Source organism: Pan troglodytes, chromosome 10 (genome assembly GCF_028858775.2).
Source record: "Pan troglodytes isolate AG18354 chromosome 10, NHGRI_mPanTro3-v2.0_pri, whole genome shotgun sequence".
NCBI classification, from domain to species: Eukaryota; Metazoa; Chordata; class Mammalia; order Primates; family Hominidae; genus Pan; species Pan troglodytes.
The window spans coordinates 84,761,510-84,776,825 of record NC_072408.2 but is presented as its reverse complement, the minus strand read 5'-3'; the positions used below and the strand labels follow the sequence as shown (position 1 = coordinate 84,776,825).

At 33.7% G+C, this 15,316-nt stretch overlaps 1 protein-coding gene across 12 annotated transcripts in view; it reads right to left on the bottom strand.

Annotated features, from left to right (window-relative positions):
* Positions 1-15,316, bottom strand: part of NAV3 (neuron navigator 3) — an 891,873-nt gene that overhangs the window by 212,943 nt on the left and 663,614 nt on the right. For 9 of the 12 annotated variants that reach the window (XM_016923897.4, XM_509234.8, XM_009425884.5 and 6 more), the window contains 2 exons: positions 7,017-7,085; positions 3,409-3,548 (listed from right to left, as the gene is read on the bottom strand). In XM_016923897.4, coding sequence (XP_016779386.3) covers positions 3,409-3,548; positions 7,017-7,085 — 209 coding nt within the window. The remainder of the gene's footprint in view (positions 1-3,408; positions 3,549-7,016; positions 7,086-15,316) is intronic. The other 3 variants (XM_009425887.5, XM_054664522.2, XM_009425892.4) reach the window with 1 other exon arrangement.

Below are 15,316 nucleotides of genomic sequence, written 5' to 3'. Positions count from 1 at the left end.
CTATGGATAAATTCCTAATAATATTAAGCTTTTTTGCATTTTTAATTTTTTAATACAAGTTTTGTAAAACAAAAGAATGATTTCTTAAGGTAACTTGCTTCAGGCATGCAAAGTATATGTCCAAAGGAACCATGGCATGGTTTCTACAAGATTTGATTTACAGTTAACAGGTATTTGGTTTACTTCGGAACATATATCTGTCTAGAGTACTCTCATATGGTTCTGGGCAAATTGACAAATGCTGGTGTCAGAGTGTATTATTCATTGTCAGTTTCTGAATGGCAGGTCATCAGGAGAAGAAACTGAAGCACTCTCAAAAGAAATGCTTTACAAATGATGCTGTTTTCATTTTACCACTTGTTCTGAGAAATTTGTTTCCGCCTTCCACTTCGACATAATGTTCAGATGGCAGTGCATCCCATTGTAACGTTTCTATTTCAGCCTTCTCTGCCAATGATAACCTACTACAATGTGCGCTGATATTTTAATTCATTTAATGAGACTGTAAAACGAGCACACTATTTTTTCAAATTTCATTATTAAAATGATATTAGATGTATCTTTTGAAGTGCAGTTTGTAATTCTCTACTGATTTCTTCTCATTAAGCGACACATCACTTTAAAAAAGCTAATTTGTTTTACAAATCATACATATGAAAAGCCACTGTACTTTCAACAATTTGTTTTTTTAATATAGAAGTGAAATTCTTTTAATTGTGAATAAACCTTTACTATGTATTACAGATTCTATAGATTCCTGAACTGATTTATGTAACTCATCCCCTCAGAGTTGTTAAAGAATGTATAAAGTATATTTCCACTTAAAAGCATTCGAGGAACACATTACAGATAATTTGGTTAATCCTGCCAGTAAAAGATCTTAAGTTATTAATTTAAGTATTCTTATTTTTAATAACTAAAAAGGAAAAGCAATTAGAATAATAATATTCAAGTTAGTACTTTCTGAGTTCTATCAATATAATACCATAAGTTTTAAAAGTTCTTAACTTTCACCTTGCTTGGTCACACCCAAGTTATATATGCAAACTAGTTTGTGATAGAGGTCAACTCATCACCAGATGGATTTGTATATTTTTATAAACATTATTCTAGAACTAGAAATCTTCATATTCAAAAAGTTAAAACAAACATCTTTATTTAAAAATGTACCATTTGGATACAGAATAACTTACAATTTTTTTTTTTTTTTTTTTTTTTAAACCCAGTCTCCCTCTGTCGCCCAGGCTGGAGTGCAGTGGCGCGATCTTGGCTCACTGCAAGCTCTGCTTCCCAGGTTCACGCCATTCTCCTGCCTCAGCCTCCTGAGTAGCTGGGACTACAGGCGCCCGCCACCATGCCAGGCTAATTTTTTGTATTTTTATAAAATGTTTTATGTGTAATATATTATTACCTCGTTTGCTCTTATAATTTAAGATAGTATTTTGGAAATACAGCATGACATAATGATTAATTTATGAACATTGTTATTGGATCTATTGACATAAAGTTTTAACTCCACGTTTAATAGCAAATTTCATATTGCATACAAGACAAATTCCAGATGTCTTTATTATATCGTATGAAAACTCTTGTCTAAGAAAATGTGCTTTATATGAGCAGACTGCATATTACATGACATCTGTCTCCACCTTGTGGTTATAATCAATATTGCTACTATCTAATTTTGCACTGCCTTCTAAGCATAGATAAGGAAGGTATGTATGAATTGAGTGGCCATGGAAAAATATTAATGCTTGTATATCATCAGAATTTTACTAATAGATGCCAGAAATAAGTTAAATAAAACATTTTCACATTACAGAAAAATTCAGATAAATTAAGATATAAAAGTGTTAATTCATCGAATGCATTTCTAAGTCTATTTACAAACATTGCTAGTAATTTCTGGCTAGAATATCAATAACAGTGGTATCGCGTTGCTTAATTGGACACTTTGGTAGTCTATTTAACACATCTTTATTTCTAAGCCTGTTAGCTTCCCCTAGAAATTTCCCACATATACAGGAAGTATTAGCCTGAACTTGTATAATATTTTTTAGAAAAGTTAGGAAATGAGGGCATTTTTTTTTTTTCTGATGAGGGACTGTCATCTCCCTTAGCCTCAGGAAGAGTATAAGTCTTCAGTAATATTTCTTGTGATCTTAAATCTAAAATTTTATTTTATATTTTAAAGAAAACATTCCTAACTTCCAAATATACACTTTTGTTTTTCATTTTCCATTTAACTCAAGAGCTTAGGATATTGCAATCTTCACACACACTGCTCTGCTCTCGGGTGTTTAAAGTCTGTCCACTTTTGCTTTAGGCCAAAGGGAATATTTACACAAAAGAGTGTCTTGCTTCTAGATCACATCTGTCCGTTCACATTTGAGGAAGAGGAAGTTGTCTAATCAATTGCCTATATGAAACAATTCACAATTATCTATTTTGAGCAAAAATGTTCCCACATGGTTGAATTATTTGATCCCAATTTGCCAGATGTTCTACTAACTAAACATTTGTGCCACTTTTTAATTTCCTGTGTTTTTCCATGTAGAGCCCAACACTCTGAAGAAAAGTTTGAAGTTCTATTAATTTGAAAATACTTCCTCAAAATCCAGCAGAACACCCTAGTTCCTCACACAGCCATACTACTTATAACAGCACAAGTTCTTCACTTCCTCATGATTGAGGTGTAAACTACACATACTCATCCCCGTCCTGTCTGCTACTCAGTGACAAGCATCAAATCAGCACCTCTTTAAATGCCCACTTCGTACATCACAGAGAACTGTGGCTTATGATTCATTTATAATATGCATTTAACAGACACTTTCATTTAATGTCCTTGATTTTGTGATTTGATATTTATATTATGCACTAATTCAAGAAAACAAAACAAATATGAATAATTTGTCTTTTGGGGAAAACTGAGGTCATAATATCTCTGGGATCTGCTGCTTGCAAAGATAAAAACGTACTGTAATTATGTTTCAAATTTTGATGCTCCAACCTTAATTGTCAAAAACACTTATGGCTCTTACCTTAACTGAAGTTAAGGATTCAGATAAATTCAATATGGCTTTATGATTTCAGGATACATTTTCAAAAACATAAAAAGACATAAGAAAATGTGATTTACATGCATTTGGAAGGACCTGTTTTTGAGAAACAGTATTTATACTTGCATATATAACTAACTACTTTAAAATAAATGAGTTTGTTTGTTTAAAATGTTCTTTAGATAAGAAAGCTGGCAGTCAGGAGGGGACAGTTAGGAAACATAAAGAAACTCCACTGATAACATCTCTAGGCCCAAAGTTGTTACGCTGCTCAAATATTAGATTTAGCATTCAATTCACAAGACTCATGTTAGACTTGTGTCATAATGATGTAACAAACACTTACCTTTTTCGTTTCCATTTGCATAATTTGGAGGCTTGTTTTTGTCAATGCTGTTAAAGCTCTGACTTCTCCTATTTAAATTAGAGGCTCCCTGGACCTTGCTGCTGCTGCCTGCAGCAGGCACCCTAGAGGGCCCTGGAAGCCTGAAATAGTATAAGAAAAATTACATCATTATTGTACATTACAAAAAGGTAAGAAGCAGGAGGTGCTGAAAGTCAGAAATTTACAACATATGATGTTCTAAAATCTATTTAGCAGAAAATGGTGATAGATGTGACAAATAAATAGCTAAGCACAATGTTGGAGATCTTCAGAAAAATCTTGTTTCCCTTTTCAATGAACATGTCCCTCCAAAATTGTAATAATATACAATAATTAAAATAAACCTTAACTAAAAAATCATAGTCACCCCATCCCTGATGAATAAAACTTTGCCTTAAAAGTGCTGTAACAATTATGTGAAAAGTAAAGGAAACAATAACACTTAACTTTATGTTCTCAGCATATTCATCAGCTATTTCAGTTATTAAGCTGTTCTTTTCAATGTGTAAGGCATTTGTTTTTATTGTAGGTAGTTATATAGTAAGTTTGCTTGGATATTAATCACAAGAAAGTTACTGAACAAGAAGGAATAGCTAATGCTCACTGAGTATCTAAGTTACTTAGCTACACTAATGAAAACATGGTACCAAGACCCAGGTCATGAGTTAAATTATATTTCACTGGTCTGCCCCACGAAAAACCTTTTTCATTTTCTTGCCAAAAATAAGCATCCAGACTTAGCTGGTTATCTCACAAGTTTGGCCAACTGATCACAGAGGAGACATGATAAGAAAGGATGCAGATCTCAGAAGAAAATCACTGTTAGCTGGATGGCAATTTAAAATATGCTTACATGTAGTGACAATAGCTTTAGCTGCTCTTTGTGTATGAAGGACAGGATATGAGGAAATATGAACAGACTATCTTATAATTAGAGGTGGTTTGACTGGAGGTAGTAACTTACTGCTGCTTTATTTGAACTAAAATATCAGTTTGGATCATTCATTTCACTCTTAAACAATTTCCACTTTAAAATTTCAATGACCGATTATGTAATGAATTGTGCCTAAAATGTGCAATTACTAGATTTTGATTTTATACTACTGACATATATTCTATAGGTATATTTAATCTATAAATTAAAAACTAGAAATGAAGAACTAATATTGACATTCTTTTTTTTTTTTTTTTTTTTTTTTTTTTGAGACAGGGTGTCACTCTGTTGCCCAGGCTGGAGTGCAGTGGCACAATCTCAGCCCACTGCAACCTTTGCCTCCAGGGTTCAAGCGATTCTCCTGCCTCAGCCTCTGAGTAGCTACAATTACAGGCACTTGCTATCATGCCCGGCTCATCTTTGTATTTTGATAGAGATGGGGCTTCCCCATGTTGGCTAGGCTGGTCTTGAACTCCTGACCTCAAGTGATCCCACCTCAGCCTCCCAAAGTGTTGTGATTACAGGCGTGAGCCACCGTGTCTGGTCAAGAAGTAATACTGACATTCTAAGATCTATTTAGAAAATAGGATATTGAAAGTTTTGTTTAGTATTTGCTGCCACCATGTGAATGTCACTGTGTACTACTCTGAAATTTTTTATTTGAAAGGAAAACAAGAATTCAAAATCTACAAATATAGCACTATTTTTTATAATCATCTTATAAAATTTTAAAGCAAAGATTATTAATGTCTCTATTAGTATCCGATATACCAAAATTTCACAATCCAGTTGTTACATGCTCAACATTTAACTCACCTTTATAATACTACTAGACTATATCATTTTCACAGAATATTAGAAAATCAAACCACCTTCAGGAAATATAAGTGCTTTTATAATAGTAACAGTCATTATAAAATAGAGTGAATATCAGGAAAAAAAAAACAAATACTAACTTAAAAACAAAACTGTTGATTTCTTAGAACGGTTAATAGCTTCAAAATGTGAATTATATTTTAGTGTTTAAATATATATGGCTGATAAATGGTCCCTTTAGCTATTTTGCTAATTGGACATTGTGTCATACAAAATATTAGAATATTTTCCAAATGATTCCAGCATTTAACTTTTGCTTAAGAGAATCTACAAGGGTTTGTAAGTACAGCATAATAGCCACAGATGCTAGGAATTTACAGGACCAGTGATTGCACTCTGTTGAAGGAACCCAACTAATGAATTTGGCCAAGTGTCCTAATCATAATAAATCTGAGAACTATTTCTGTAGACATAGGCATAGACTTAGAAAGTTCATTCCAAACTCACACATATAAACAAATTTTATCACAAAACTTGCCCTGCTTGTAATGCAAATTGACCCATTTCAGAAAATAATTAAAATATATTTTAATCTTTACTGCAACCCATGAAGTCAAATGATCTTCAGTCCTTAGAAGAACAAATTAAAACAAATGTAAAAATACATTTGCTCTTCTCATTACCCTAATTTGACAGGCAGGCAGAGCAGGCCTTCAGATTATTCATCAAAGTAATAAAAAGGGAAATGAGATGAAGCAGAGAGGAGAGAGAGAGAGGGAGAGAGATCTATCAAAACACAGTACTTAAAAATATTTTACATGCCCAAGTCTTAGAAGGAGTAATAAAAATGCTCATTGTGCATGGCAGGTCACTGTTCCTTACCCATCATCATTTATATCATTTATTCTAGTTTTTAATTAAATACCTTTTAAAATTTGTCTTTCGAGAATTATTTTGGCTACCCTGGAAATGAATATAACTTAGAAAGCCAAGGCAAGGGGAAAGACACCTACCTCAAGTCAAAGCATCAGACTCATTCCTTGTGGTCAAACACTGCATAATATGATTCATCAATGGAACAGTAATGAATAAACCACTGCTGGATACTTCCCCAGTGAGTGAGATGACACAAAGGATCACATACTAATCAGAGGTATAAAACTCTTTTGCTGTGGTTTTATTCAGCTGTTCCATGCTACCATCATGTCTTCAGCAACTTAACACTTTTAAAAAATCAAACTCTTTCAAAATGTTTTTATAGGTCATTATTTTCCAAACAGTATATAACGCACCATCATTTATTATAACAGGCTGTCTTTATTATACCTGTGTTATAAAGAAGCAAAATAATTAAACTATTATAGATAGAAGAACAGTCCAGACTGACCTGGTACTAACTTCCCCACTAAAATCCGCCAATGTTTTTCAAATCTCCATTAAAATGTGCAATAATTAATGCATGCCCATCTCAAAAAGCAATTACAATTTTGTTGTATAACTTCCAGATTATGTGACTTGGAAGGAACTGGGCATTCAAAGTAATGGTTTGCTTGATTGATTCTAAGCCTAGAACCTAGACTTAAGCCCAGTTATAGCACTACATATCACAAAACTAAAAAAGATGCCAAAACCCATTTAATTATCTAGTACAAACATGCTCATCCCTGAGGCTATGTGTGAAAATCTTCCTGGAAAAATGTAGTGCTCTAAACTTCTCATTCAGAAGTGCATCATTAAAAAAAAAAAGATAGGACAAAATATCACTGGGTATTTATTTGCATATCACTAATAAACAATAAATTAGAGAATATTAACTGACCTAGTAGGCTTTTTTTGACTGGTTGCAATTCCACTGTGATTAGACTGAGTTGCATATCTGGCTGCCAGACTGTATGAGGAGAAACAGAGAAATTGAATTAAAGAGATTCTTTGAACATGGAAGGAAAGCACAAACTTACAAGAAAACTATGAATTAATGAAATGCAATTGGAACACGTATAAACATGTATAAAGAACAAATCAATTAGAAAATTATGGTAATGTTGTATGTCCAACATGACCTTTGATTATGAATGTACTATGAAATAATGCAGTGCACACCTTGTCATAAAATGTGTTATCACTGACTTTACAGTTATGGCCATGTAATATTATTAATATTTTAAAAATACTATTATTTCATCATATAAAAAAATTCAACCTTGTAAATGACTGTGAAACTTCAGGGAAACTAAAGTTTCACTGACATGATGAAAGATCACTTTCTTAAAAAGTTTAAATGAAAAAGAAGAGTATGAGATGACAGTCATTAGTTCCTTTAGTAAACTCTTCTAATTTGCTTTTTTCAATCTAAATATTATTTCGAAAGCCAAGTGATTAAATAATATGGTTTCTGTCTAATAAGTTATTGCTGACCTCTAGTACTAAATTGTTTTCAAGGAAGTCAATAAAAGATGTTTTGTCTTGGGGAAGATCTATATAAAAACAGAAATTAAAGTGGGCTTAAGTTCTTCATAAACAAACTTAACAAATACTAATGACAACTTCTGGGTATTCTTGAATTACATTTCTCAATGATTTTTTAAATCAAAATCTTTGTTCAAAGGCACACAAGAAAGCATGATTTAAGCCAAATTTTGAAGAGCAATATTTTATATATAAAATGCACATTTATACATTAAGTTCAACTGATCTCTGCGTTACCTAAGAGTTCTGGAATCAGTATTCTGAAAGATATAGTTAGACCTGATAAACCCAGGACATGTTCACACACCCTGTGATGGTCATGGGTTGATGCCTAAGTGGAGAATCGCTTCTCAGATGAATTGGAATGGCTCGACATGAATCCAGTTGCTGTGCATGCACAGTTTTCAAGGCCTCCAAGGAAACAAGAACAACATGGGGGTGTTGGAATCAGGGTGGGATCACTTGGAGTCCTGCTGCCGTTGATCCAATTGCTTCTCTGCCAAGCAGAGGGTATTTTAGTCAAGGAAAGGATTACTTAGGATGATGATGTGTTTACTAAGTTAACTTTTGCTACACTGAGCTAGTTGGTGGTGGGAGCTTGCAGGTCCTTAAAATTGCCTGGCTTGAGGGAAATATACCCTCATATAGAGGGAGCTTTTCAGATTCACAGAGCACATTTGGCATGTGATAAATTGTTATTTGTGTATAATGCAATCTGTATTCTAACTACACTGAGCACCAAAACAACTGGCCACAACTAGCTAAACTACCTCAGTAATAATAATATCAGAAAGTAATTCAGAAATAAAAAACAAACTGTCTCAATTCAGTGAAATAGCATTTTGAAAATTAAAGTAAAGAATAAAAACACTCAAAGTGAGGAAAAGCCTTTTGGGAAATTCTCAGTCTACTTGTCAATTCGAGTAAGAGAACTGTTTACCACTATGTCTACCCTACTTTCTCTAAATTGAACACAAATATTAGCAAAATAGATGACAATGAAACAATATATTTTCTTTTAGTGAGTTGAAGCCACCTTACTGGTCCCCCCACCTCATTATTTTAAAGACGTGCCATAATATATATCTTAGCATACATAGAACTGGATAAACAACAACAAAGTCCATAAAGTTTGAATGATTTGGCCAAAATCAATTTCATTTTATGGTCCATGTGTGTTTTCTGAATTATTATATAAGGATACTGTACTTTGAACCTGAATTCTTACACCAAACCCTCTCACTGTAATCCCTTGAAAGGCAGCTTCTGTTCTGCTTTCTTGCAATGGTGAAGCTGTTATCTTGTTTTCTTCAATGCTCATTGTGTTCTAAAGTCTTTGTATTTGACCATGTTGGTCCCTGCCTCTTTTTGAACCTCTCCTATTCATAGACCAGGCATTATGGCATTCCAGTAAGCTGACCCAATTAGTTCACCATCATTTTTGTCCCATTTTCTCTTTCCTTTTTGGGGTCCTTGTTTCCACATCTCTTAAAGGCATGATATTTTTCCCTCAAGAGTATATCCACTTTCCTCAAATATTGTATGCATTGTTTACTTAGTAATTCACTTTCTACTAAGATTTAAACTAATATTCTACTCCTTAAATTAACCTCTGTTCATATTCCCATCCATCGGTACCAACTGAATGAAAGACTTGTCCATTTACGTGAGCTTCAAACTCACCACATCAAACTCTCCATTCTCCTTCTTTTATTCTCCAGCTCTCAATAAACTCCTTACTTAAATTTCTTTATTTCTATCCAGAGGACCACAATTTTCCTAATAATATAGGCTGAAAATCTCAACAGCTGACTCTTTCCATTTCCCTTTCAATTATTACAGAGGAGAAATCAATACCTAGTCATACTAATTAAATATCTATAATTCCATTTGTACCTATGTTTTCCATCAATTCCGATGTTTATCATGCTAACTCAAGCCTTGAATACTTCCCACGATACCTCTGACCTAGAGAAATTCAAATGTTGTATTGCTTATCTAATTCATACTTCAGAATCGAATATTTGAATTGAAATGAATGTATCTAGGCTTGTGTCTTGATATTATTCTCAAATAGAGAAGTGAAATTATAGGTGAAGGAAGCAAAGGTCAAAGACATACAATAAATTTTCTAAAACATGCAGCTGATTAGTGAAGACTCAAAGTAAATTTTTATATTCAAGATCCTTTATAAAATATTCATTTCTTTTTTTTGAGATGGAGTCTTGCTGTCACCCAGTGCAGTGGCGTAATCTCGGCTCACTGCAACCTCCACCTCCTGGGTTCAAGCAATTCTCTTGCCTCAGCCTCCCAAGTAGCTGGGATTACAGGCACCCGCCACCACATCTGGCTACTTTTTGTATTTTTAGTAGAGGCAGTGTTTCGCCATGTTGGCCAAGATGGTCTCAAACTCCTGACCTCTTGATCAGCTCACCTCGGCCTCCCAAAGTGCTGGGATTACAAGTGTGAGACACTGCGCCAAGCCTTATAAAATATTCTTATGTTTCTGTGTTTATGTTCTACTATCTTTGTCACAGGATAAAAGACAAGAGGGGTTTTTATCTCACTTGTACTTTTCTATTTTTCTGTGCCTTTACTCATGCTATAACTCCTATGGGAATACCCCCTACCTGTGTCTATTATACCAAATTCTAACCATTTTTCAAGTATCACCTTAAGTTACACCAAGTCTATGCAACATTTTATCACCTTCTAGACACATATTAAATCTCTAAGCTTTCATAACTATGCTTTGTACCCTTTTATGTAATGAAAACATTTAATTTAACTTTAGTTATTTAAATGTATAAACATAATGAAATTTCTTCAAGGCAATCTCTTCATCAAATGTACCAATACTATCATAGATATTGGAAATTTGCCTACTCTTGTCTCTTAAAAAATAAAACTAGGCTGGGTGCAGTGGCTCATATCGGTAATCACAGCACTTTGGGAGTCTGAGGCAGGTAGATCACGTGGTCAGGATTTTGAGACCAGCCTGGCCAACATGGTGAAACCCCATCTCTACTAAAAATACAAAAATTAGCCAGACCTGGTGGTGCGTGCCTGTAATCCCAGCTACTTTGGAGGCTGAGGCAGGAGAATTGCTTGAACCCAGGAGGCGGATGTTGCAGTGAGCCAAGATAGCACCATTGCACTCCAGCCTGGGCGACAGAGTGAGACTCTGTCTCAGAAAAAATAAAAAAATAAATAAACAATAAAACTAATATATTTTGAAAATGTAATATGTCATGTGTCACCAAACCAGCATCATAAGTGTTGTAACAGCAAGTGTATTATTAACACAATTAATAGAGACAATTTTTCAAAGATCTATATTACAGAAATACAATAATAAAAACAGACAGTGGAGCACTCAATAGGACAAATGACCCAATTTCTTTAACAAATAAATTGCAAGAAAAATTATGAAGGGAAAACCTATAGAGTCTTATAAGAACTTAAAACCAATTGTAATGTACAGAAGCTTATTTGAATTCTGACTCAAATAAACAACTGTTAAACTTTATGAGAAAATGAGAAAATTTTAACACAAGGATGTTAAATGAAACTAAGCAATTAATATTAATTTTTAAAGTGTGATAATTATTTTGAATTGTTGAAACTGGCCTAAATGTCCCATAAAACTGATGTTATAGTTTCTTTTGAATAAACATAGAAATTGATCCTCACAGTTTTAAAATCTGAGAAACTTACATTTGTTTTATCTGAGTTCCTTTTCTCAGGAAACTGACCATCAGGCCTCTTAGATAGTATCAATGAACTGAAACTTACCAGATTGCCACAACTAGACAATGAGATGCCAGGTCCTTCATTTGTCAGGATTACTTTCTTACTCATTGCTAATTCCTGTTTTCCTAACAGATGACCTATTTCCTGTTGACCAACTTTTCTTCCTTACCTTTCCCTAATTCCTGATTTTCTGCATGTAGCCACATGCCTTCCCCACTATATAAACCCCCAGTTTTAGTTAATTGGGGAGGTGAATTTGAGACTGATCTCCCATTCTTGTCAGCTGCAGCAACTGAGTAAAGCCTTCTCCCTAGGCAATTCTTGTTATTTTAGTGATTGGCTTTCTGTGCAACAGAGAGCAGGACCTAGACTAAACCCCTGGTGTTTGAATAACATTGGAAGCATATTAAAAATAAACTCTATCTTTCACAGATATATACTTAATTTGTTTTAAATAAATTGAGGTGAATAGCTGATTTGAAATAGTCAATAGTGGAATTAGGAGCTTGGAATGGTTGGATACTCATTTTAAAAAAGGTAAATTGTGAGGTGATAATGCTTAAGTCAGATTGATGGGTCCATGAGAAATTTAAATGGAATTTAGTATGTTTTAAAAAAGCAGAATAAGAACTATTCTTATTTATTATTATTATCCTTTAGAAAGTAATTTATCTGCCAAGTATAACTGCCACAAATGCTTAGTATGTCAAAAAGAATATTCTTTATGTTTGATTTATTTATAAGGCAACTTCACCATTCCATGGATCTATTTTCCAGTATAGAGAATAAATGTTATTTCACCAATTAACCCACTGGTCTTATCAATTTCATGATTTTTGTCCTTTATTTTTCATGATCTCAACTACTAACAGACTACATTGTACCAGCTGCATTTCTAAGAGGCACCTAGTCAAAAGTCACTGGCCTGTTGCTACATAAGTGTCTACCACTCTCAGATGTTTATAGATCAAGAACTTGGACTCCTTGGAAGACCAATTTATTTTTGTTTGTTTGTTTGTTTGGTTGGTTGGTTGGTTTTAGCTAGCTCTTTAGCTTCCATAGGAAGCCCAATGGGCAAACAGTTTGGTTTGGCCTAATACCTAATGTTTATGAAATACCATGCAAAGGTAAAGGCACTGTACACACGTATGTATGTGTAAGTTAGTGAGACATTTGTTAATTGCTGGTTCTAATTATAGTATTACTGCCATCCCGTTTTTATGTCCTTAGTAACTACACTTAAATGTCTGTTGCCTCTCCTTGTTTTTGTCTTTTCACCTGAAAAGAAGTCTAAAAGAGAGCAAGAAAGGCTTAGTTGAACGTTTGCAATGTTATCTAAAAAATAAGCTATTACTGTAATCTTAAAAATCACTAGTAATAGAGGGAGGACAGAAATATCAAATCTTGTGTTTCAATATGCCTCTACTTTTCTCTCAGTATTTTTCTTTCAAATTTTCACATAATCAATCTCTCCCCATTTCTCTCATTACTTGTTTGATCTAACTCAAAATCTTTCTCAATAGCTCCTTTATTTTTCTTAACATTATTGTCTATGCCTCCCTGGACAGCAGAAAAGCATTTTATCCTCCACAGTGCTTGTAATACCATTTCCCAGGTTTCAAGTTTATAACATATTAGTAACAAACCAGGTGAGTAAGCACAGCCAACTTGCCGAGTCCTAGTAAAACAGACACAGGTGACATGTAGACACAGCTCTCAGGCAATGGGGGAAAATAAACTGAGTCAGAAAAGGAGTAAAATAAGGGTTTTTAGATGTCTGAATTGAAGAGTGCATTTTTTTCTGAAATCCTGTATGATCAGACTCCTACTGTTTATGGTGGGCAAAAGATGTCAGAAACAGAAGCACAAAAGAAGTAAACATTTTGAGGCTCATTGTGGATCCTACTAAAAGAAGTATGTGATCATCTTTCTAGTAAACTGGAATATCAAGGGGCTGCTTTTTATTTTTCTCAAGCATGGAAGGGAAGAAGAGAAAACTATACACAGTCAACTATTTTTAAAGTATGGAATTCATCTGGTGATCAAAACACAGCAGGATCCAAACTGCCAGAGCTTCCTATTTCAGCTTCAGTGTAAATCCTCATGTGGAGTTATAAAATCCATTTATTGTAAGGAAAGAAAGCTTTTTAAGGTAAACAGGGCCGAATCTGTGGTTACACATTTTTACTAATCACTACAGCCTCACTACTCAAAATGTGGTCTGTAGACCAACAACACTGACATCACCTGGGGCTTGTTAGAAATATAGAACCTCAGATCCCATCTCAGACTTACTGAATTTGAATCTTCATTTAAACAGAATCCGCAGGTGATTCCTCTGCATAATAACATTGGAGATACTGTGTGCTACAGAATATCCACAGATGTCTCCTTGGAAGGAGAATACTCACAGTTTCTCAAGTCAAACAGCATATTCCAAAATCTCAAGCCATGCCTCTTCTCTAGATGTCAGCAGCCTCCTTCTTACAGACTTCATCATTTTAGTGTTCCTGACACAACAGCCACATCTCCAGCTATTACTACTGCTTCCCAAATACAGGTTCACTCACTGTCACCACCCACAAAATTTTACGCTGTTACCATAAATATTCTAAAAATTATAATCCCAGATAAAATCGACTCCTTCCTTCTTGTATAGCAAATGTATATTTCAAACCCCAATCTCAATCCTAAACTTCAGAATCCCCTTTCTGAATATCTCGATATGTCTTGAATATTGTATCTTGATGGTGCAGTAATTAATCAGGTTAACTATCTGTCTCCTAAACAGACTGCGTTGTTCTCCAGGGCAGGAATTATGTTATGTTAATTTTTTTTTCATTCTTAGTTCCTATAATGGGGCTGGTATGTGTTCAGTAACTAAACAATTGATTGACATTTACTGAGTGGCATTTTCAAATGATGGCATGTTATATCTCTACCTTCTAAACAAGGGAAATTGTTCCAAGAATAGAATTATCAGAAGTATGTTAAAGGAGGGAACAGAAAGACACTAGTCATTATTACATCCTTAATAACTGGCAGCAATTTATCTTACTCAATCCTCACAACAGTCCTGCAAAGGTTATACTATACAACCAACTGACAAATATGAAAATTAAGTCTTTTAATGTTAACTCATGTGCATTTTATACATTTTGTAAATTAAAGTGCTGAAATTTGAACTTAAATTTGTTAACATTCCATAAGCTGTACTCTGTTCTCTTGTACCATATTGTCTGTATCAAATATCAATTGAAGTATTTTTATTGCTCCATAGATTTGTGAAGATTTCCAAGATATTATAGAATCTGTATACAGAATATGATCTCTTCCAGTATCAAACAAATCTAATTTCAAAATATACCATTTGACAGAGAAATAATATTTAAAAACTTCAATCTACTTTACATAGAAATCAAGAGTAAACAAAACAATTTTAAAGGTTAAAATAATTATAGTATTTAGGCAACTATTCTCATAGTCTTACAAGCAAATATTATCATTTAAAATTTTTAGCAATGTTTTATTCAGGGCTAATAAATGTGGAACATAATTTATAATTAGCCACTCCCACATCCATTACAGACATCACTAATCAATCATGGAACATTTTTTTTTTCTACTAATTCCTATGGTAGCCTCATAATCCTTGCAAAGGATTCAAACAGCCCTTATTGTTCAACAGGAATTAGAATGAGAGTTAAAATGTATTTGTATCTCCTCTCTATGCCTTCATCAATACACAGTTAAGAAAATTTTAATAATTTCATGTAAGATGTTTGTAGACTATTCTATTTATGTTATAGTTATTTTAACAGCAGACTTCCATGCAAAATGTGGTCATATATATGTATATATGACCTCATTCCTTAGTTTTAGTTTTCAACCTCAAGAATC